Source organism: Corylus avellana, chromosome ca3 (assembly GCF_901000735.1).
Source record: "Corylus avellana chromosome ca3, CavTom2PMs-1.0".
Classification (NCBI taxonomy): domain Eukaryota; kingdom Viridiplantae; phylum Streptophyta; class Magnoliopsida; order Fagales; family Betulaceae; genus Corylus; species Corylus avellana.
The window spans coordinates 36,182,016-36,203,518 of record NC_081543.1 but is presented as its reverse complement, the minus strand read 5'-3'; the positions used below and the strand labels follow the sequence as shown (position 1 = coordinate 36,203,518).

The 21,503-nt window shown below is 34.7% G+C and overlaps 2 protein-coding genes across 2 annotated transcripts; one reads left to right on the top strand and one right to left on the bottom strand.

Moving 5' to 3' along the window:
* Positions 1 to 6,991: 6,991 nt before the first annotated feature.
* LOC132174716 (probable histone H2A.1) lies at positions 6,992 to 8,216 on the bottom strand. The gene is made up of 2 exons (XM_059586363.1): positions 7,936 to 8,216; positions 6,992 to 7,501 (listed from the first exon to the last, which is right to left on the bottom strand). The coding sequence occupies exons 1-2, from the start codon at positions 8,122 to 8,124 to the stop codon at positions 7,286 to 7,288; spliced, it is 405 nt and encodes a 134-aa protein (XP_059442346.1). The 5' UTR covers positions 8,125 to 8,216; the 3' UTR covers positions 6,992 to 7,285.
* A 10,809-nt stretch (positions 8,217 to 19,025) lies between these two features.
* LOC132174713 (uncharacterized) lies at positions 19,026 to 21,281 on the top strand. Its single transcript, XM_059586359.1, has 2 exons — positions 19,026 to 20,299; positions 20,478 to 21,281. The coding sequence occupies exons 1-2, from the start codon at positions 19,609 to 19,611 to the stop codon at positions 21,107 to 21,109; spliced, it is 1,323 nt and encodes a 440-aa protein (XP_059442342.1). The 5' UTR covers positions 19,026 to 19,608; the 3' UTR covers positions 21,110 to 21,281.
* Positions 21,282 to 21,503: the final 222 nt, after the last annotated feature.

Below are 21,503 nucleotides of genomic sequence, written 5' to 3'. Positions count from 1 at the left end.
TTCTTCAACTTTTTGGTCCAAATCAGACGGAGAAACTGCATTTAATGCTGGAGATTCCAAGCCAATTAGATGAATTAGGAGGAAAGAATAGGATGCAAATTAATGTGCTCCTTTCCTTTATTGAAGCATTCATCCATTGATTTTGTTTTTCTTTTCATAAAGTGTAACGATTGGGACGTGTAATCAACATGAAATTCCATATATTCAACACTGGAGTCATCCATGTTAAATTGTCGTTCTTTTACTTTTGTGATTGAAAGTGCCAAAGCTTCGAGTCATTTTCTTTGAATTTGGAAACTAGAATTCCCAACTTAATACGAAGGCTATGGCACAGTAAAGGTTGGAATCAAGTGATCCGGCCCGCTGTATTAAAACTCGGTTCCACAGTAACATACATTGCAAGTAAATCAAGCTCATTGCTCTGATTCAACAAACAAACAAAAAAGGCAAATACCATTATTCTCACACTCGTAAATACCATTATGTACGTTAAAAAATTCACACTTGATGAAAAAGGGCAATAAGAAAAAAGTCCAGTTTTGACTCCATAAAGTCAACGCCCACCCCTTATTAACATTTTCGTTTTCTTCTTCTCTTTCCTACGAGTTGGGTATCCATCCCTATTTATTGAAAGTTGTGTAAACTGAAAACATGTTTCTATGAATTTGAGAATATTTTCAACAAAATTAGCCTTTCTGCTCTATTTTATCTCTATTTCACTTTAAATTATTTTATTGTATTTTAAAATAACGTGAAAATATATTAAGCAACAACATATGGACCATAATATATATATATATATATATATATATATATATGAAAGATTTAATCTCAACTATAGCCTGGCTCGGTTTCTTTTAGTAAAAACTAATAAGTCTGTTTCCATAACTGTTAAAGTATTGATTAAATAATTAAATGTACATTTTCTTATCAGTTTAAGCTTTTAGGAAAAATTGTAATTTAACATGATATTAGAGCCAAAGGTCTTGGAATCGAACCTTGACTCCGTCACCCCTCATTTCAATTAAATATTTCATGTGTTGGGCATCACCAATTAAAAGGAAGTTCAAGCCCACACGTGAGGGGAAGTGCTAAAGTATTGGTTAAATAATTAAATTTATCTCTTCTATCGGCTTAAGCTTTTGAGATAAGTGATACTTTAACAATAACCTTGAAAAAATGCAAAGGAGAAGCGAATAAAAGAATAAGCTCTTCTTCTGCAAGGGAAGATTCTAGTGCAAGAAACTCCACAATGAACCCACCTGCAAATGAGAATCCAAGAAAAAATAAAATAAAAATGACGCAACATATATTCCAAAATATGCACTTTACTTCCATCAAGTATTCAAGTGTAATATTTTAGGTCCTATGTAACCTTTTTTCCTAATTCAATTAGGAAAAAAAAAAAAAAGTGTAATATTTTAGGAGTTACCAGCCTCTTTCCTCCCCTCAATTGATTCCTTGATACTAATAAATAAGCTAACAAAGCCCATTAACACCCGCAAAGCCTAAAAAAGCCCATACAACCTGGTCCACTCTTGATATTTTTTAGCCAACTTTTTGGAGGTAGCTCGGCTCGAAAGTTTGGCCCATCAAAAGTGACATGAGAGGTTTCTAGAAGCATCTAATTCCAATAATAGAAATGATACATACATTATCATTATCATGCTCCTAAGCAGGGGCGGAACCAGGATTTTGAGTGTGGGGGGACGAATTTTTTTTTTTTTTTTTTTCTAAATAAAAGGGTAGGCTGAGAAAACCAATTGTAGCTATTTTACTTGGGCGTGACCATAATAACGCCTACTTATATAATTAAATAAGTAGATACATATGGTGAGATATAATGTCATAGTAAATCATAAGTCATTTTTGTTAGAATTTTATTATAATTCTTATTACCACTAACAAGTGAAAGAATGCCAAATAAATTAATGAATTCAAACCCATCAAATATTTAAGTTAATTAACAACAATGAAAGCTAAAAAAGAGAACTTGTATAATTTTTCTACATCAAAATACAATAAATACTTATTCAAAATCTTAATCTTATGGCATCAAAACACACAATAGCATAAATTATTAGCAATATAAACTAAGCACAATCTATATGGTTCAAGAAAATTGTATGAATCGTTTCTCCTAAAGCTCCCAACAACAATAATATTGAGATTTTGAGACAAGCCAAAACAATGTTGCAGCCTACAATAATAAAAATAATCCAAATTTTAATCTCATGAAATCTTAAAAATTAGTTTTAAGTCAAAATGTTGGTTTTAATCTTTAACAACTAAGCCATGCATACAGCCCACACCAACTAATAACTATTAACTAAGCAGTCTAGGCCTAAGCATCTAAGCCATTATTTAATTTAATTGATTTTCTAATTCACTAAGCCACTAACACACACTCACTTGACACTTGGGACACTTGGCCACTAAGTTCACACTCCACGCCCACTCCCTCTTGCAACATTGAAACTTGCAATTTGCAAGACTGCAAGTATATTTTTTAATGAATAAAAAATATATATCTAACAAACTAACAAATTAACAATGCATTTAAGCCCCAAAGACGAAGGCTTGAAAGGATTAAAGGAACCTTGAGATAAGATCAAGTGACGAACAACCTGCACAATTATTTGTTGAGAACTGAGGTGAACACTGAATAGCAAGATTTCGTTCAGATGAACTGCAAGCAGCAAGACTCAGGTGACAGGAGTGGACACAACAAATTACAGCCAGTGGTAAGACTTTTCTTGTCTTAAAGAGATAGAGTATGGTCCGAGAGAGAGATTTTGAGAGGAAAAAAAATTTCTTCTGAGAGAGAGTGACCGGTGAGAAAGAGAGTTTGGGGGGACATTTTTTTAAATTTGGAGGGACAAATTTCTAAATTTGGGGGATAGATATATAAATTATATGTACTTTATAGAAAATTTCAAAAATTTTGGGGGGACGACTCATACAAGTAGTTCCGCCCCTGCTCCTAAGTACATATTCTCGGAAGTAGTAGTGTGGGAGCGAATATGTGTAGAATTTATTTTCCCACATGAATGGAAGCAAAAAGGCAATTTTCGAGGATAAAGATCCCTACAATATCAAAGAAATTGTAGATTCTCAAATTATGTGAATTTTGATATTTTTGCATCGAACAATGCAAAAAAAAATGCCACCTATTGAAAATGTGACATGTCACCAATGAGAATTGATTATATTTTCATCACCTTTTTTTTTTTCGCTTTATGTCGTAAAAATGCATTGAGCGAAAAACTATCTTTTAATTTAATGAAGAATAAGCGTATCATCAAAAGTGTAAAAAAGCCTTTTAGAATGAAAATTCTTTTTAGTTGCACAGGTAATATTTCACAATATGTAAAATTCTTTTCAAAATAGAAAAAGATTTAATTACTATAAAATGATCCATTAAGATCTTGATCCGTGCTCCTTATGGTTCTGACTTGTTGTCTATATATATATAGCCTCTCAGCTCAGTTGGTTTAACACCGTTTCTTTTAGCAAAAACCAACTCTGTTTTCTCGATAACCATTTTTCTCTCGAAGTGAAAAAATGTCAAACCAAAGCCAAGCATCTCCATTGCCAGAAAACTTGGCAGAAGAAGAAGAAGAAGAAGAAGAAGAAGTACAACAACAACAAGAAGAAGATCAAAAAGAAGAAGAAGAAGAAGATAAGAAGCTCCAAGAATCCTCTCAAGAACCAACAGGAAGAGGAGGAGATGAAAGAAAGGTAGCCACTCTACCACCTTCTGCTCAGAAAACTTCCCCAATCCTGAAACCATGTGCTGCTAATGCTATGGGCTCAGGCCGAATAATCCTGAAACTTCGCCGCCGGCGTTTGGGATTGAAGTTCACTGATTTCAACTTCAAGAGTCTGCAAGCTTCAAAGAACTTGGATTCTCCCCGCCTGCCTTTGGGAACTCCAGATAAACGTCCATTCGAAAACTCTGCTAAAGATGACGTCTGTCAGGGCAAGGAGAAGAAGATAAAGGATAAGGTTCATGGTGAAGATGGTGAAGATGGTGAAGAAGGTGAAGGTGAAGATGAAGCTGGTGGTGAAGAGAATCCAAGAGACGATTCTGCTTCAATCTAGCTAAGATAAATGTAGGGTTTGATAATAGAATCGTTTTTTCTTGGTTTCCTTTTTTGCCTTTTCTTTTTGGTCCAAATCAGACGGAGAAACTACATTTAATGGGGGAGCTTTCAAGTCAATTAGGAGCAAAGAATAGGATGCAAATTAATGTGCTCCTTTCTTTATTGAAGCATTTATCCATTGATTTTTTTTTTTTTTTCATAAGTTGTAACGATTGGGACGTGTAATCAACAAGAAATTCCATATATTCCATGTTAAACTGTCCTTTTTTTACTTGTGTGATTGAAAGTGCCAAGGTTTATTGGAGGCAACTAGACCGGCCTGAATCTTAGAGTCATTTTCATTGAATTGGAAGCTAGAATTCCCCACTTTTGCTACTTATCTCACCCAAACTCCCAACTTCAACGTACATCAAGGCTCCACCTCTGCGCCGGACTTTATCTTTTCACCACATTCTCCACCTTTTCCTTCGCATTGATAGCTGGTTTTTTCAATGCTTTTAGATCGGGTTTCAAAGAAAACCAATCTAGTTTCCTTCGACATACCCTGCCTCCAACGTGCCACTTCACCGCAACTAATTCCAGCTTCCCATAATCATCCGCCTCCTCACACGCCGGTCACCTCTACCCCGCCATCTGTTGAAGCTGCAGTTCTTTACGTTATTTTGCTATCTTTATGTTTCTGCACCTTTTTGTTACTTGGGTTCTTGTACCAGAACATGGGGTGAACTTTCCTTTCGGATCCTGATGATTTTACAGTATTTTTTCAACAGCCTCCTTCTATTGGTTGTTGTTACTACCTTGTAGGAGTTCGAAGTTTTTCTGTTTTGGTGCTTAAACCGTTTTTTAAGGCCTTTATTGAGAGGATCAGGTCATTTTATGACCCATTTCCTACTTTTTTTTTTTATATATTTCTCGCACTTTAATTTTCTTTTTAAGTCTATTGTTGGGAAGCTCATCACATTTTCAATGTTTTAATCATTTTAACATTTTTCTTATTTACTTACAAAAAATAAATAAAAATAAAAAGAAGCTCATGACTCTAATTTCCGTTAGTGGTGGTGATTCAATAGCCTCAAAAAATCTCCAAAGTTATTGGATATATAAGAAAAGAGTTTTACTCTCGAAATGAAAATCCTCAATCCTATTAATATCAATCATGCATGCGGTCAATATCGCCTACTTTTTAATTAGGAAAAAACAAATGCTTATGGCTTCAATATCGCCATTCCCACAACTACTACCCATGTTTCCATATTTGGCACCCACCCTAATTTCAAAGGGAACCCCTACTATGCGGTCATGCTACAAAAGGTGTATTTTGCAGCATCCAACTACAAGGTGACACATCACCAAGCTTATTTTGACAAAATGAAATCAAAATACCAAATAATAACAAACAAAGAACCAAACCACCTACACCGCTGGGTCAAGCGTGACCCATGGCTGGGTCACGGCAGACCCAATTGCTGGGTTAGGTGTGACCCAGCAGCTAGGTCTACCATGAACCAACAGCTGGGTCTGCCGTGACCCACGGCTTGGTCTAGCCGTGACCCAGCCGTGGGTCACCTCTCCAACGACTTTGGGTCACCTTCTCTGACGAATTTTCAGCCAAATCCAACCTCAAAAATTGATTATAATACTCAAAAATCAATTCTAATGCCTCAAAACTAGTTTATAATGTCTCAAAAATCGATTTTAATGCCACAAAACTTGTTTCTAATGTCTCAAAATTCAATTTTGGATTCAAAACTAAAACCTAGAGGAAAAGATTAACCCTTTTTGAGATTTTATCACCCTAAAACCGAAACCATGCTATCACTAACGACACTGGGGCCATGTGAAAAACCAAAAAAAAAACTAAAAAACCAAACCCAAACCGGAGCAAGACCCATAAAAAAAAAAAAAAAAAAACCAAAAAATCAAACCCACTGGAGCAAGACCCATGCGGCTAGCATTTCAACAAATCCACGGCCGGCAAGACCCAGCCGTGGGTCTCGGTGGCTGGCCAAATCCAGGCCGGCCATGGGTCTAGTCTTCTTCTTTCTCTCTTCTTTCTCTTTTCTTTCTTCTTTAGTTGAAAATCAGGTGCATTAGGGTGTAGGTTTTTTTTTGTGCATTTTTTCCCCTTTATGTGAGGTGTCGTTCTTTTATTTTATTGGTTGTTGCAAAACTCTCCTTTTGCAGCATGACCGCATAGGAGGGTTTTTCGATTTCAAATGGTAAATACTTGCACTTTCAACACTTTATTGATGGTTGTCAGAAATTCTCAAATTCCCCACTTCCCAAGTCGGTAATAAATAACCCTCCACTATCCTCGTTCCCTAATATATTGCATGTACTTGGGCCAAAAGAAGAAAAACTAGTAGCATGTTCACTCTTATGTGCAACGCAAAAGCTTGTAGTAAACCAAGCAATGATTCATATATGCATATCATATTTAACACTAGATTTCCAGTCAATCTCTCAGACACGGCTGTCTCAAATTTTCTTTTGAATGGTGGAGTTTCACTAAAACCACAAAAATGCAAGATACCATCAATTTTCCAATTTGGATTTACTAGTAACTCAGAACAAATTCAAACAGTAGATACAAATAACAAAAAATAGATGCAAAAAAACTCACTTGTCCCAATAAGTTTCAAATAACCCACCAAAAAAGCTCTCTCACATTTTATATCCAAATTACAAGCTATTTATATATATAGAAAATTGCTAAAAATTCAAATTTCCACCCAAAATTACCTTCAAAAACAAGATTCAATTAAGCAAGCACTTGACAACCAAAGATCACTAGCCATAACAACTTTCAGAAACAGCAATGGCATACTCACGTTCACATACTTTGAAGCGAGAAAAAAAAAAAAAAAGACTTCACAACAAGACTCTTAAGAGAGAAAAAGGAAATGTTAGAATTTAAACGTCGCATCAATGTCATTAGCTATCAATCCGAAAAGTAAGATAAAATAAAATTCAACAATATCTTCTATAACTAGTAGAAGATGATGATTCTATTCACATTCACTACCACCTGAAACCCTAACTACCACCTCCATGTGCTACAACCCCCACAAACACAGAGAACTCGAACCCTAACAAAAACTATAAACCATATTAAAAAGAGACATTAAATCCAATTCCAACACGTACAATGCCGCAATTCCCAGCTCTCTCACTTCAATCTACGAGTCATCGTCAGCACCAGAGGCCTTGGAGGAACCGGTCTTCTTCGGCAGGAGCAAGTTGTGGATGTTGGGCATGACACCACCATTAGCAATCGTCACGTCACCGAGAAGCTTGCTCAGCTCCTCGTCATTTCGGACCGCTAGCTGGATGTGGCGCGGTACAATCCTGGTCTTCTTGTTGTCCCGAGCTGCATTTCCAGCCAACTCAAGAACCTGAAAAGACCCAAAATTGTGAATATTAGGCGCAAATTACAAACCCTGAATTCACAAAACACGAACAAAATCAAAATCGTAGATTATACCCCAAAACTTAATGGATCTCTCAGCTTTTACAAATAAAAACATCATACTCTAAAAAAATACAACATTTTGAAGAAAATCGAAACCGAAACCCTATAATTACAGGGAAGAGCAATTAAAACAGAGTGTAAGATCATCTCCATGAAGTCCTTTTGGGGCTTTCAAAGAATTTTCGTACACATACTCATTAATACTAAAATCTACATAAAATAGCAGAATATTTTGCACGAATTCGAAACCCTAGATCTAACGAAAAGTTGCATACCCATGTATTTAAAAAATCCATACAAAGTCATTCACAAAACTTGAAACCTTAGACAGAGAGAGATGGAGAAGAGAGATTATACCTCCGCGGCTAGGTATTCGAGGACGGCGGCGAGATAGACCGGAGCACCAGCGCCAACACGCTCGGCGTATTTGCCGGCCTTCAGGAACCGGGCGATACGACCAACAGGAAACTGGAGGCCGGCTTTGCTGCTCCGAGACGTGGCCTTCTTGGCGGCTCCGGATCCGAGAGTTTTGCCCCTACCCGCCATTGATTTGAAGGACTAATTAACACCGGGTCACAGAGACGTATAGAAATAAGAGAGGGAAGGTTAGGCTAGAGAGGGAAAGAGATAAAGATGAACCACAATGAGACGGGGTTTGGGTATAAATAGTGGGTGGGAATTAAAATTAGGCCAATGGGATTACAGTACGCGGATCGAGTATGATAACCGTTGGATTAGGATGGGGAGGAACGGCGGAGATTTATAAGTTCACCTCTTTGCCTTTGCGCAGGTTCTGGTTGGGGTTGCGTGACTAGAATGAAAATCTATGTCAGCTTTGGGGAAGTTGGAATTGACGGAACTGCCCCCAGTGCCGTTTCTGTAATTATCTAATGGGAGTTTGAACTTCAAATTTTCCATACGGTTCCTCCGGTACTGGGCTTCCAGTGAACAAGCCAGAAAAGGACGTGGCACTCGACGGAAGGGATCCAGATCCCACGTGGCACTCAAGTAACGATACATGAAAAGGAATAAAATTAAAATAAATTAAATTAAGTTTAGTGAACTTCGCAACGTCTAATTTTACGTAGAAAAATGCTACACTTACTAAATTTTTTAAAAAAAAAAAATTAGTTCCTAAGTGATATATTTTTATTTCATTATATTTTTTATTTGAAAAATGTGTCACATCATTTAAAAATCAACTTTTAAAAATAAAATTTAGTAAATATATCATTTTCTCTTCTACTTGAAGAGGCATGGGCGTCTTATCCTTCATTAATGACAACCTCTTACATATTTTTCGTTGAAGCCTTGAAGGTTATTGACTCATTTCCGTCAGTTTTCACCATTAACAAGTCGGAGGTAGAAGTTGGCAGAAGTCAAAGTCGACAAACAACGTCGTCGTTCTTCATTCAAGGCTGAAGAACGTTGGAGATGAGGAGCGGAACTACATGGTTCAACCCTCCAAGCCACCATGTTTTCTTTAATTTTTTTTAAACAAAAAACACCCCTATAAGCCCTTAAAAATTAAATTTTTTTTACTCCCCCAAATTTTTAATTTTTTTAGTTTTACCGCTTGCAAACTCAAATACTAGTTTTACCCCTTTCGAAGACGAAGAATGTCTTTATTCTTCATCTTCGACATCTTTGTCTTTAGAGATGAAAAATGTTAGGGCCGGCAATTTTGACACGACCCGCAAATCCGACACGAACACGACACGAAAAAATAGGTATTGGGTTTGGGCTAATCGGGTTCGGGTCGTAATCGGGTCTACCCGATTAAGACCCGGAAATTTTGTGTCTGGCGGGTCGACCCGCCAGACACGATTACTGTGCGGGTCTGGCGGGTCGACCCGTCAGACCCGGTTTTTTTTTTCCTTTTTCCTGGACCCGTCACCCGCCAACCCGGTTTTATTTTTCTTGGTTTTTTTCTGGACCCGGCAGCAGCTCACGCACAGGCAGTGGGGCACCATCTAGTTGCAGCAAAAATAGGAGGAAAGCAGGAGATAAAATGACATGAATAAGTAGTTTGAATGGTGTCAAGGTAATCGCTATGAATAGTTACAAGATACTTTTTCATCCTTCCCAACAAAAGTTTGTATAAGAAAAACAATCCCTTCCTCATTTTTTTTCTAATTTTTTTTTTCCATCCTTCCTATTCATTCCTCTTACTTTTCTAGCCCCCTACCAAAAAGACCCTAAAATTGGAGGTGTTTCAGGCATCTTTTAGATGTTTAGCTGGTATAAGTAGACTATTTTAATAAATGAACTTACTTGTTTTAACTTTTAACTTTTAAGTTTAGGTGAAATTATGAGTTTAGTAATTTATTTTGGAGTACAATTTGTCAATTACGGTCACTTTCCAATTTTTATTTTTTTTTCTTATCCTTTATTAAAACCTTTAATCTCTTAGAAGTTAGAACTCAATTTTTTGCATTGACTATATTGATGTATTAGTATTATTATTACAATTTTGAATTTTAATTTTTTTTTTTTAAAAAAAAATTATAGTTTAGGGTAATCGGGTCGTGTCGGGTCGTGTCTACCCATTTATACTCGGTTATTTTAAACGGGTAAAACGGGTCGTGTCGGGTTACCCGATTATTTTCGTGTCATAATCGTGTCAAACCCGATTACCCGTTTAGCTAAACGGGTCGTGTCTGGGTATAGGCTAATCGTGTAACGGGTACCCGCGGGTCTAATCGGGTCGTGTATGGGTACCCATTTTGCCACCCCTAAAAAATGTTTTTATAGATGAAGTGCGACTTTTGTCTTCAAAAAATAGATTAAGAGAAACTTCTATATTTAGAATACATTATATTATTGATTTATATTTTCTAGTAACTTTAATTTTTGTGACATTAGAATCTTGTGAAGTGTTATGCTTGTCATTACCAATGCAACTACTTTTACTTTCTCTTTTTCTTTTTTTTTTCCACTATTGACTTCATGTTTGGCATTCTTGCCATAATAGATCAGTGAGATCACCCCCACCAAACAGACAAAAAACATAATGCAAACAAGCTCTTAAAGGTGTTGTAATGATTATAAACCCCATCAATTTGTTTTAAATTTCATGGCTGGTTTCAATGCCAAGAAGACCAACTCTGATGTCTATAACCACTATTATTTAATATGTAAAAAGAGTAATTGGGTACTTTATTTTTGGTAAATTCAACTTCAATGCCAAGAAGATCAGCTTTAGGGCCTATTTAGCATTGCATTTGAAGAGTTTAAAAATGTTTTTAACACTCAAAAAGCTCGTTTTAAAAAAAAAAAAGTATCCGTTTAGTAAAAAAATTAAAATCACTTTTAAGGGTTCAAAAAGCCTAAAAATGATCAAAAAGCACTTTTAGCAAAAGCTTAAAAATAAACATTTTGCCCAAAAGCTCTTTTTTACTTAAAAGTTATATTCTTAAACGCAATCCCAAACATACTGTTAATGCTCATAACCACTATTGTACAAACTAGAAGACCTATTTTTTGGCCTAATTTTATTTATGTAATTGTAATTAGAGACTTTATATTTATTTTTATTTTCATTTTTTTGAAGATCATTACACATTTACACTAATTAAGCTTCTTTCTGCATCACATGCCATATCGTCTTTGGGCCCATCAAGCTCACCCATAATGGCCGTACAATATCAGGTCCACTGGACCTTCCATGCTCACAAGTAGGTAGGTGTGGCAATCCATTGTCCATCTTGGTGGAGAAATATGAGCCCTTTAACAAGCTCTCTCAGGGCGGATATTCGTTAAGGGTCGTCATGTCATAAAAGCTAGATTCTTCTTAATGGGGTTGGCCCATCATGTATATAGTAAATGAATAGAGTTGTTCGCAAAAGGGCTTGGGCTCGCTTCATTTATTAAACGAGTCAAATTTGTATAAGCTCATATAACTTTATTTTTATAATATTATTTTAAGTTTATAATGAGTACATATTGAATAAGTTAATTAAGTAATTCGTAAAAAATATCAAGTTCATTTAAAAAATAAATGAATAGAACTTAAACATATTATCAAACTTGGTAATAAGGTCGAGCCGTATTCAAAGAAAATCAAATGAACTGAACTTGTGGTCACATTCTTAATGGATACATTGGGCCTGGCAAACTAAAACAGTTCAAAATGTTCATTAGCCACAAGAAGAACTCATATAGTGTGGGCCTGGGCCTGGGCCTGGACCTGGACCTAGCTCACTAGACCAGTTCAAACAACTTCATGAGCCACCGCCAAAATTCTCGTGGGTGTGACGTGTGAGAGAGGTGGCGGGGAATTTAAAGGAATCATCCATTTACTTCGGCACTCACGGTTTGGTTCGAACTTGCAGTCAATGGGTTCAGTAAAATTAATATCTGAGATTAATATATGTCAGATTTTTTTACCTAACTCTGAGGTTGGGTAAATCTCAATTAAATCATTTAAATTTTACTATCTTACTTTTTATGGCTACTCACTTTCTAAAGTTATTGTATCTTGTTGGATAATTCAACATCGGCCCAAAAGCCCACCACCGTCGAGCTCATTTCCGATGGTTTTTAGGTCAAAACTTTCAAATTTCTTTTGTTCAATTTTTGCACATGGGCATTTAAGGGTACTATCGAGCTTGGTTGTCCGGTTAGGCTTAACAACCCGACTCACTCAATATAAAGTTCAAACTTAAAACCTGTTTAATATAAAAAACTCATTGAACAGCCCTCCATTACATGACAATGATCTAAGAGATTCTGAGTGCCATATTCAAGATTTTCTCACTATAAAAGAGATACTATCCAAACAACATAGATTAGGTATTTTTATGCTCCATTTGATTTCTCTCTCTTTCTTAAGCCTTCTAAACATATCTTATGCTGAGTTGATACAATTTAAATTATTTAATTAAAAATAATGATTATTAAGACATAAAAATTGCATGATAAAAAGATATTCTAGAACATATAAAGGCCATTATTAACTCATGGCATTCATTCAAAAGATTTCTTGGATTTCGTGTGTGGTATTTGCCTTGAAAAGGGCAGAGAGAAGTCTACAATTGGGTTGCCAAGTCAGAGCTTTCGTCCGGATTATAAAGGCCAAGGGTTTGGGGAAGAATGCCGAATAGCAACCTACAAGGCATCATCATTCGTCATGTGCTTGCATTCATGGATGGATACACGACCATACATACATATCCACCTCTTGAGGCCCCCCCCTCTCACTGAGTTACTTCTTTCATGCCTTTTCCTACCCACTTTAGTAAGGGCAAGCAACCCCTCTTTGATACATTTAATATATTATATTGTTTGAAAAAATTACACTTTACCTCCTCAAAGTTTGAGGCGATTTTCAATTTAATCTTCAATATTTTAATTTTGCAATGCACCCTCCCAAATTTTTAAATTTTTGCAATTTGACCAATTTTATCCCAAAATTCTCATATTACCCATATTTTTTTTATTAAAAAAAAAAAAAAAAAAAAATCAAGGTGGCCGTAGCCACCCCTTTGGCCATCTGCCCATTTTTGCACCCCCAATCTTTTTTTATATAAAAAATAAAAAATTAGGGGCAATATGGGAATTTTGGGATAAATTTTGTAGAATTGCAAAAATTGAAACATTAGAGGTCGAATTGAAAATTGCCCCAAACTTTGAGGGGGTAAAGTGTACTTTTCTCACATTGTTTTTTTTTAAAAAAAAAAAATTAAAATTAAAATTTTGAGTTTTAGCAGTGATCTGTCGGCGTTTTGGCCGTGGTCTAGTGAACTGCGGGAATTTGAGCATGAGATTAAAAATATATATATATATATATTTTACGAAAATTAAACAAATTTCTTCGGTCATAGCAAAAATATTTTTATTGACTATTATTTTCTGTTGCACCAAAAACTAAATACAAAAACCTTAAAAGAAGTGTCAACATTGAAATTTTGTACACCCTTTGATATCGTTGTCTTTGGACTCAATGCTTTCGGTGTTTTTCTTCCAATTGAGTTAAAAAAATAAAAAATAAATAAATCTACTTTACTCTAATACATGTTATTATATAATTTTCACGTGTATTTTTATATAATAAAATTTAAATTTATGCAAGAATGACAAACTTTAAGAACACATATTAATTTAATCGACAAAATTAAAAATAATAATAATAATAATAATAATAATCCAATTTGAAGAGCATCTTTAATGGTATAATGACAGAATAGAGACAAAAAAGTAGTTTAAAAAAATGGCCTAAATAAGTATGAAAATTGTAATCCCAATTTTCTTTCTATATACCTCTATTTCACCACCCTTTTGGTGGTTCAAAAAATGAGTTAAAAGGGTACTCCGTATAGAGATTAGTGGTCAAAGCTAATAATGAGCTCTGCCTCCCCAAACAAGGCCCACCGGCCACCACTCTCCTGCCTTCTCATTATTGTTGTTTTACTTTAATCCACAATTTAAGGACGAGTTAAAAATCATTTACAACTTACAAAAAATAAATAAATAAATAAATTCTAAACCCTATGCACTCATATTTTTCTGTGAACTCTACTTTGGACACCTTCAATGAATGCAAAGGTTTGGGGAATCGGGAACAAGTAAATCACATTTTATCATTTTTCTTTTTTAAAATTTATCCACTTAATTATCTGAATAATATGGATTATCCACTTAATTATCTTAATTATCCACCAATCTTGTTCAAAGGAAAACATTTGTGACCACTCAAACATGAGTCGGCCAAAAAGGAAACTTTACACGATTGGAAATGATAGCGATGATGCTCAATTCAATGCCCATTTGTCACATTCGAAATATCTGAATTTACTGAAATTCTTAGAATTTTATATTTATGTCGTTTATTTTTTATTTAATGGGTCATTGTTTTACAACGTGTTTTACTACTAATAAAATAATAAATAGAAAATCAATTATTTATAAAGGATGAAGAAGAATTTGAGAGAAATGCTATATACCATATTTTTGTCTCGTAGTTATTTCAAAAAAAATAGTGACTCATCCAAATATTGATTGTGATTGCCACGTGTAAAATAATTATGGGATAAAAATATCATTTTTAACATTATTGCAAATTCAAACCATTTAGAAAAAAAAAAATGGTAGATACAATAATTCTCTTTTTAAAATCCACAATGAATGACCCACATCCATCATCTATTTTTTAAAATTCGCCATTGGATCCTACATATTCAATTGTGAATTTGAAAAAAAAATGGTTGAAAATGAATGAGAGTTTGAGAAATGCTTACATTCACCCAACAATGATGTAACACTTCTAACAAACCTATTTTCAATTATAAATTAATAATATAATATCTAACATTACTATTTATTTTGAATTTACCGTTTGGTTAGAATAAATGATTTTGTAAATATGTAATTGGTGCAATAGGCCCTACTCTGTTTTAAGCATATGAAAGTCTTTGATCTATTAAATTATAATGGCCCCTCCATGTATGCTAATGGCCTTGGAATTCGTGCACATGATTTGACAAAATTTATCAATTGGTGCACTTGGCATCTAATGAAGTTTCTAACCCACTAATCAATCATATTAGTCTTTGGTTGCCAGCAAAATAATGTTTTTAATTATCTATTCAAAATTTCAAATCAACATGCTCTAGTCTTGCACACAAGCACCACATTATGTTACATGTGCATTAACAATTATTATTATTAACAACAATGGAATAATTAAGGCTTAGTTTAAGTGATATCTATGGACTATGAAGATGATACATGACATGGATAAGATTAGGGTTAGGGGTTGAGTTGAAATAACTCATTAGGATTAAGATTGTTTAACATTATGATTAGGTTATCATGATTAAAATACTTCACTTAGGACAAGAGAATACCAGAATTCACCAATTTTTTTTTTTTTTTTTTTTTTTTTAATTTTGATTTTTCATTAACAACCAAATGATCTTTAAATAGAAACAAATAGCTGCTCTCCATGCGGTGGAATTTAGTCATAACACATGTTTGAGAGAAGTGATTTTTGAAGGGGACTCACAACACGTGGTTATTCAGAGACGGAGTCAAGCAGCTATAGTTATGGGTAGGTCATTGATGATGCCAAAGTAGTATTAAAGGGTTTCAGGAGCCGGGAGGTGTGCCATGTAAAGAGAGAATCAAATATGGCGGCACACAGACTAGCAAATGAGGCAGCAAAATTTTTTTTTTACAAGGTTTGGCTTGAAGAAACTCCTAATTGTATTTTTGTTTTAGTCAATTTAGAGCATTTAGTTCTTGTTATGTAGATCTCCGACTTTGATGTTCTTTTGAATGAGATCAGATTTTATTATAAAAAAAAAAAGTAGATGAAACTTAAAGTTAGAATATTCAAATTTAAATAAAGTTGAATTCTAATAACCTAATCATAATACTAAATAATCTAATATTAGTGTGCACCAAAGGTTGTCTCTTATTTCTATTTTCGCTTTCGTTATCTATTTTTTCATTGGGGTGTCCAAAGAAGTTTTCAAAACGTGCAGACAATTTCGTCGTAAAACATTCTTAAAAATAAATAAATAAATAAGAAAAACCCTTTCAAATCTACAAAACGTTATACAAACAAATAAAACATGAGCACACGTGTCTTATTGAGGTCATTCATCCATTTATCTTTTTAATATTATTAAAAAAGTAAGACGCACAGAGTAATTAGTAATTAAAATGATTATTATCCGAAAATCTTTCTCCTTTTACTGTTTTTGATTATGGTCCTTTAAGTTGGGTGCATGTTTTCACCTTTGCTATCGTTGAAAAAAAATAAATGCAAAACATCTATATGCACCGACTCTTTATCATGTGCGTGTGTGAGTGAGTGAGAGAGGGGTGGTAATTAAACTCTTATTTATAATATTTTTTAGACACATATTCTAAGAAATTTTTTTCAACCTATTATAACAAGTGATAAGTGTCATTCAATATGTTTAAATTTTTTAAAAATTAATGTTTAGGTTAATAGAATGACAATAAATTATTATTAAAAAAATTAAAAATATATATATATATGCAAGGGATGACGCTTGGCAGTTGGCACGTATTAGACTAGGTTCCATATTTTAAAAAAAAAATAAATTGTTAAATCACCCTTATGATAAATACATATAAATTTGAAGGTTAAATGTGCATTGTAAATGATAATATATAATTGAATGGATTGGTTAATAAAATTAGAGTTGGATTGGTACTTGCAAGATGGTATCAAGTTATGAATTGATTTTTAGAAAGTTTGACTGATTCGTTTATGGGATTAGTAGTGCTTCCACCCTCTTAACCCCCTCACATGGGTTGTTTTAGCTTGATTGAGGTTTGGATTGGGTTACATCTATCTTCTTCTGTTATGCTGCCCATACCGCTTTATGCGGCCCAATCTTTGGCTTCTGCCTAAGGAATAGAGGACCGGGAAATTATTGGCTCTTTCGGGGTCAATAAAACACCCATTTCCTGGTTGGTGTTTGGCTTTTTTTCTTTTTTTCTTTTCCATTTTCACTAGCACTGCTTATTTCGATTTGGGTTTGTAGTTGGGTTGTCCACCCTCTGGAAACTTTGTTTCATGTAAATCTTCTTGTTTAATGAATTGAGATATTTACACAAAAAAAAAAAAAAAAAATTGTATTGACCTTTATTTCTCTTGCAGTTTAGTTTTTAGAAAATAATATTCATCTAAGACAAATGACACCAATAGAACACCAAGAGAGCACTAGCATTCTTCATTATTTTATGTAAAAAATTATTAGGGGTTAATATTTTTTTTTTCATATTTAGCTCATTTTATCTTATTAATTAACTATTAAATCTATAAACTTACATAAACTTCACATAAATCCTAAGTGATTTATAAACCTCACAAATACTTATAATATAAAAATCATACATAAAGGGAAGACTTGACCGGACACTGAGAATTGTGAGTCACGGGACAAACAGTGAAGGGCAGGGCAGTTGCTGTTGAGTATTTTGTGTTAAATGCAAATAAATGATAAACCTGCCATCCGTGCTCTTTTGGAATGGTGCCTCACATTTCTCTCAATTTCTCATTTTCATTTTGATAACTTCGGAAGTAAAGGGGGATTTTTTTTTATGTTCATCTTCTTCCTGAGCAAACTTAATTAGCCATCTTCTCTAAATCTTCCCTAAACCCTAAACATACTTAAAGGGAAGTGAACATAGTTTTTTTTTTTTTTGTTAGAACATAAAACTTTAGGTCATGTTAGTTAAAATCTAGTTTTAAATATTAGGGGGATATAGATTTGAAATTTTTTTAACACCTAAATAAGTTGGTATTTTTCGCTTAAGTTTTGCACTGATTTTTTGTCAACTCACTTGAAGAATAGATTATATTAGTTGCATAAGAGCATCTCCAACAGCTATTTCAAAAAGACTTTATAGTTATATTTAACACTTTTCAGCCATTTTCACTTCTCTTGCAGACTTTTCAAACTAAATGTTTTAAGCCATTTTGCTACCTAGACTTTCATATATGAAAGCATACAGTAGCATATACAAAACTTTTTGGAAAAATTATAATTTACCCCTTTAAAGTTGACAGTATTTTTCAATTCAAATACCAAAGTTTCAATTTTTGCAATTCACCTCCCCAAAGTTTCAAATTTTTGCAATTTAACCAATTTTATTCAAAACTTTTCATATTGCCCCTAATTTTTATTTTTTTATTTTTTATAAAAAAAAATTTTAAAAAAAATTCGGGGTGGCTCTTTGGTCATCTTGTCATTTTTGCACCTCCAAATTTGTTTTCGTTTTCATAAAAAATAAAAAATAAAAAAATCAGGGGCAATATGAAAATTTTGTGATGATATTGGTCGAATTGAAAAAAAAATTGAAACTTTGTGAGGGTGAATTGCAAAAATTGAAACTTTGATGAAAATTTCTATTATTTTATCATTGCAAGGAATGTTACATTTATTAGACCGTCATAAACTTGCTTGGAGAGGAGATGAAGGCTTTCATTGATAAAGGTTATAAAGGACACCATAAATTCTTGGTATGTCGCCAATGTTAAAGACTAAAAACTTAAAAGTGTTCCAAGCAAACATATATTTGTTTTGACTAAGATTTGTTAATGTTTTCTAAATTCTGTTTTTTTTTAACAAAAAAAAAAAATGAAAAAGCATTAGCAAAGAAAACGTAATCATATAAGTATTACGTGTGGATTTTTTTTTTTCCCCTCATAATAGCAAAGATTGAAAACATGCACCCCAAAAGTGCACCTAGAGGGCCACAATCAATCATCAAATGTTAGTTTGTGCTTTAGTAGAATAGAAGGGGCATGGTGATCGGACAGCAAATCACTTCGGTTAATAATATAAAAGATCTTTAGCTGTATTTACCACAGAATCTCTCAGACCAGAGTAAAATCTGAAGCAACCTGCAGGTTTTCCTTTGAGGATTCACCTCAGTTCGATTGAGATATGTGTAATGAGTGTCTCTTTAAGTCGTCTTTTACTGCTTGCCTTCCTCAGTAACTAGCATTTATTGGCGTCACTAAACAATGTTTTTGTTAGTTGGCTGTCATGTTCCGCAAGAGCCAAAGATTGTACATTTCTTGAATTTTCAATATCTTAATCAAATGGGCGCTTTGGTTTCTGGTTCTTAGTGAATTTCTCTCACTTTCTTCCTCCTTCACAGCCTCGTGGATATATATATATCAGAGAAAATATCTAAATTTTTCATGTGCCTAACACAGCATGGCACTTGAAAATTTCACTTCTTCTTTTCTGGGTGTTGCATGAGTACTTGGTTTGGAGTGGTTGGTTTCTGAAAATGGGAAGGAAATCTCAGTCAAGTGGGTATTCTGTATTCTAGCTAAAGTAGAAGAAAAAAAAAATTGTAGAGAAAGTGTTGCTATCTTGCTTTTTTGTTTTTGTTTGTTTGTTTCAGCTTTCCATGGTGGAAAGAATGGTAAATGGGAATTGAAAGGGATGTGTTTTTGAGAATGAAGAGTGGGGAAAAAATAGAAGGGTTGGGAAGCTTTGTAGGCTAATTAGGTAGGAGAGGAGAAATAAGGAAACTATGCCAACAGTGTGGTTCTCTCTAAAGAGGTCTCTACACTGCAAATCAGAGCCATCAGATGTTCATGACCCACAATCGAGGAAGCAATTGGGCACAATCTTGACTAGAAAAGCAGGAAGGTCAGGGTGTTCAAGGTCTATAGCAAATCTCAAAGATGTCATCCATGGAAGCAAGAGACATTTGGAGAAGCCACCAAGTTGCAGTCCAAGATCTATTGGGAGCAGTGAGTTCCTCAACCCAATAACCCACGAAGTGATTTTGAGTAACTCAAGGTGTGAGCTCAAAATCACTGGTTTTGGTGGTTTCCACGAGGGGATTGGTGGTGGTGGTGGTTTTACTGGTAACAATGGCGGAGGCGGCGGCGGTGGTGGTGGTGGCGGCGGTTCAACCTTTGTGGGTACTTTAAGGCCTGGGACTCCTGGCCCTGGAGGGCACCCTACAATGCACTACTTTAATCCTTCTGTTAGGACAACATCAACTCCACCAAGGAAGTCTCCTTTTATTGTGTCAGATAGAGAAGGGTCTGGATTAGGCGGTTCTGCTGTTTTTGGTGGCGGTGGAATTCATTCAAGCAATAGGGTCTCTCTTGAAACAGAGCCTAATGGTTCTTCTACGGTTACTTGCCATAAATGTGGAGAGCAGTTTAACAAATGGGAAGCTGCTGAAGCTCATCATCTCTCCAAGCATGCTGGTAATTAAGAAACACTCTTTTCAAATTTTCACTCATGAGGGTAATTTTTATTCCTGGAATTCGTTGTCGTTTTTTTCCCAATTCCCAAACCTTTTTAATTGGAATTGGGTATTTGAGATTCTTCAGTACAAATGTTTTCTTGAGATTTTGGTGTCTCACTACATTTTCTCTTTTACAGTTACTGAACTTGTGGAAGGCGACTCATCAAGGAAAATTGTTGAAATTATATGCCGGACGAGCTGGTTAAAGTCTGAGAACCATTGTGGGAGGATTGAGAGAGTTCTTAAAGTTCATAATATGCAAAGGACTCTTGCTCGATTCGAAGAATATAGGGAGATGGTGAAAATCAAAGCCAGCAAACTCCCAAAGAAACACCCTCGGTGCCTCGCCGATGGCAATGAGCTTCTGAGGTTCTATGGCACAACTCTGTCATGCTCTCTTGGTCTAAATGGCTCCTCCAGCCTGTGTGCATGGGAAAAATGCTGCGTTTGTCGAATCATAAGAAATGGGTTCTCTGCAAAGAAGGAGCTCAAGGGTGGAATAGGCGTTTTCACCACCTCCACTAGCGGAAGAGCTTTTGAATGTACTGAAATTCTTGAGGAAAACCCAGCTGTTAGAAAAGCATTGATTGTGTGCAGAGTGATTGCTGGGAGAGTTCATAGGCCTTTGGAGAACATACAAGAAATGGCTGGCCAAACAGGATTTGATTCATTGGCTGGTAAAGTAGGTCTCTATTCAAATATTGAGGAGCTTTATTTGCTCAATCCTAGAGCTCTCCTTCCTTGCTTTGTGGTAATCTGCAAACCCTGAAGAAAGATAATAGATCTTTTACATTATCCTTTTTAAGCTTTGTGAATCCCTTTAGGTTTTTCAAATCTTTTTGCTTCTGGAGGTTTTTCACTTTATTTGTTGTGAAGGACTTTTGATTCTTCTTTCAAGCCTCTAGTTGCTTGCCAATATATTCAAGATTTGTACTTCTTTACATTAATTGTACCCACCTCTTCCTACGTTTTCATTTATCACGCTGTTGTACTACCATTCTTCATCTTTATTGAATGCTGTTTTTTTTAATGCAGAAATTAATAGCAAACTGCAGAAATTTGATCACTTTTGCAGCTACATATAAGAGGCATGAAGGGTTGTTAGCATTGGGTTGTTGAGAAAGATAATTTTAGTGTCAAAACTCAAAAGTCTAACAACATAT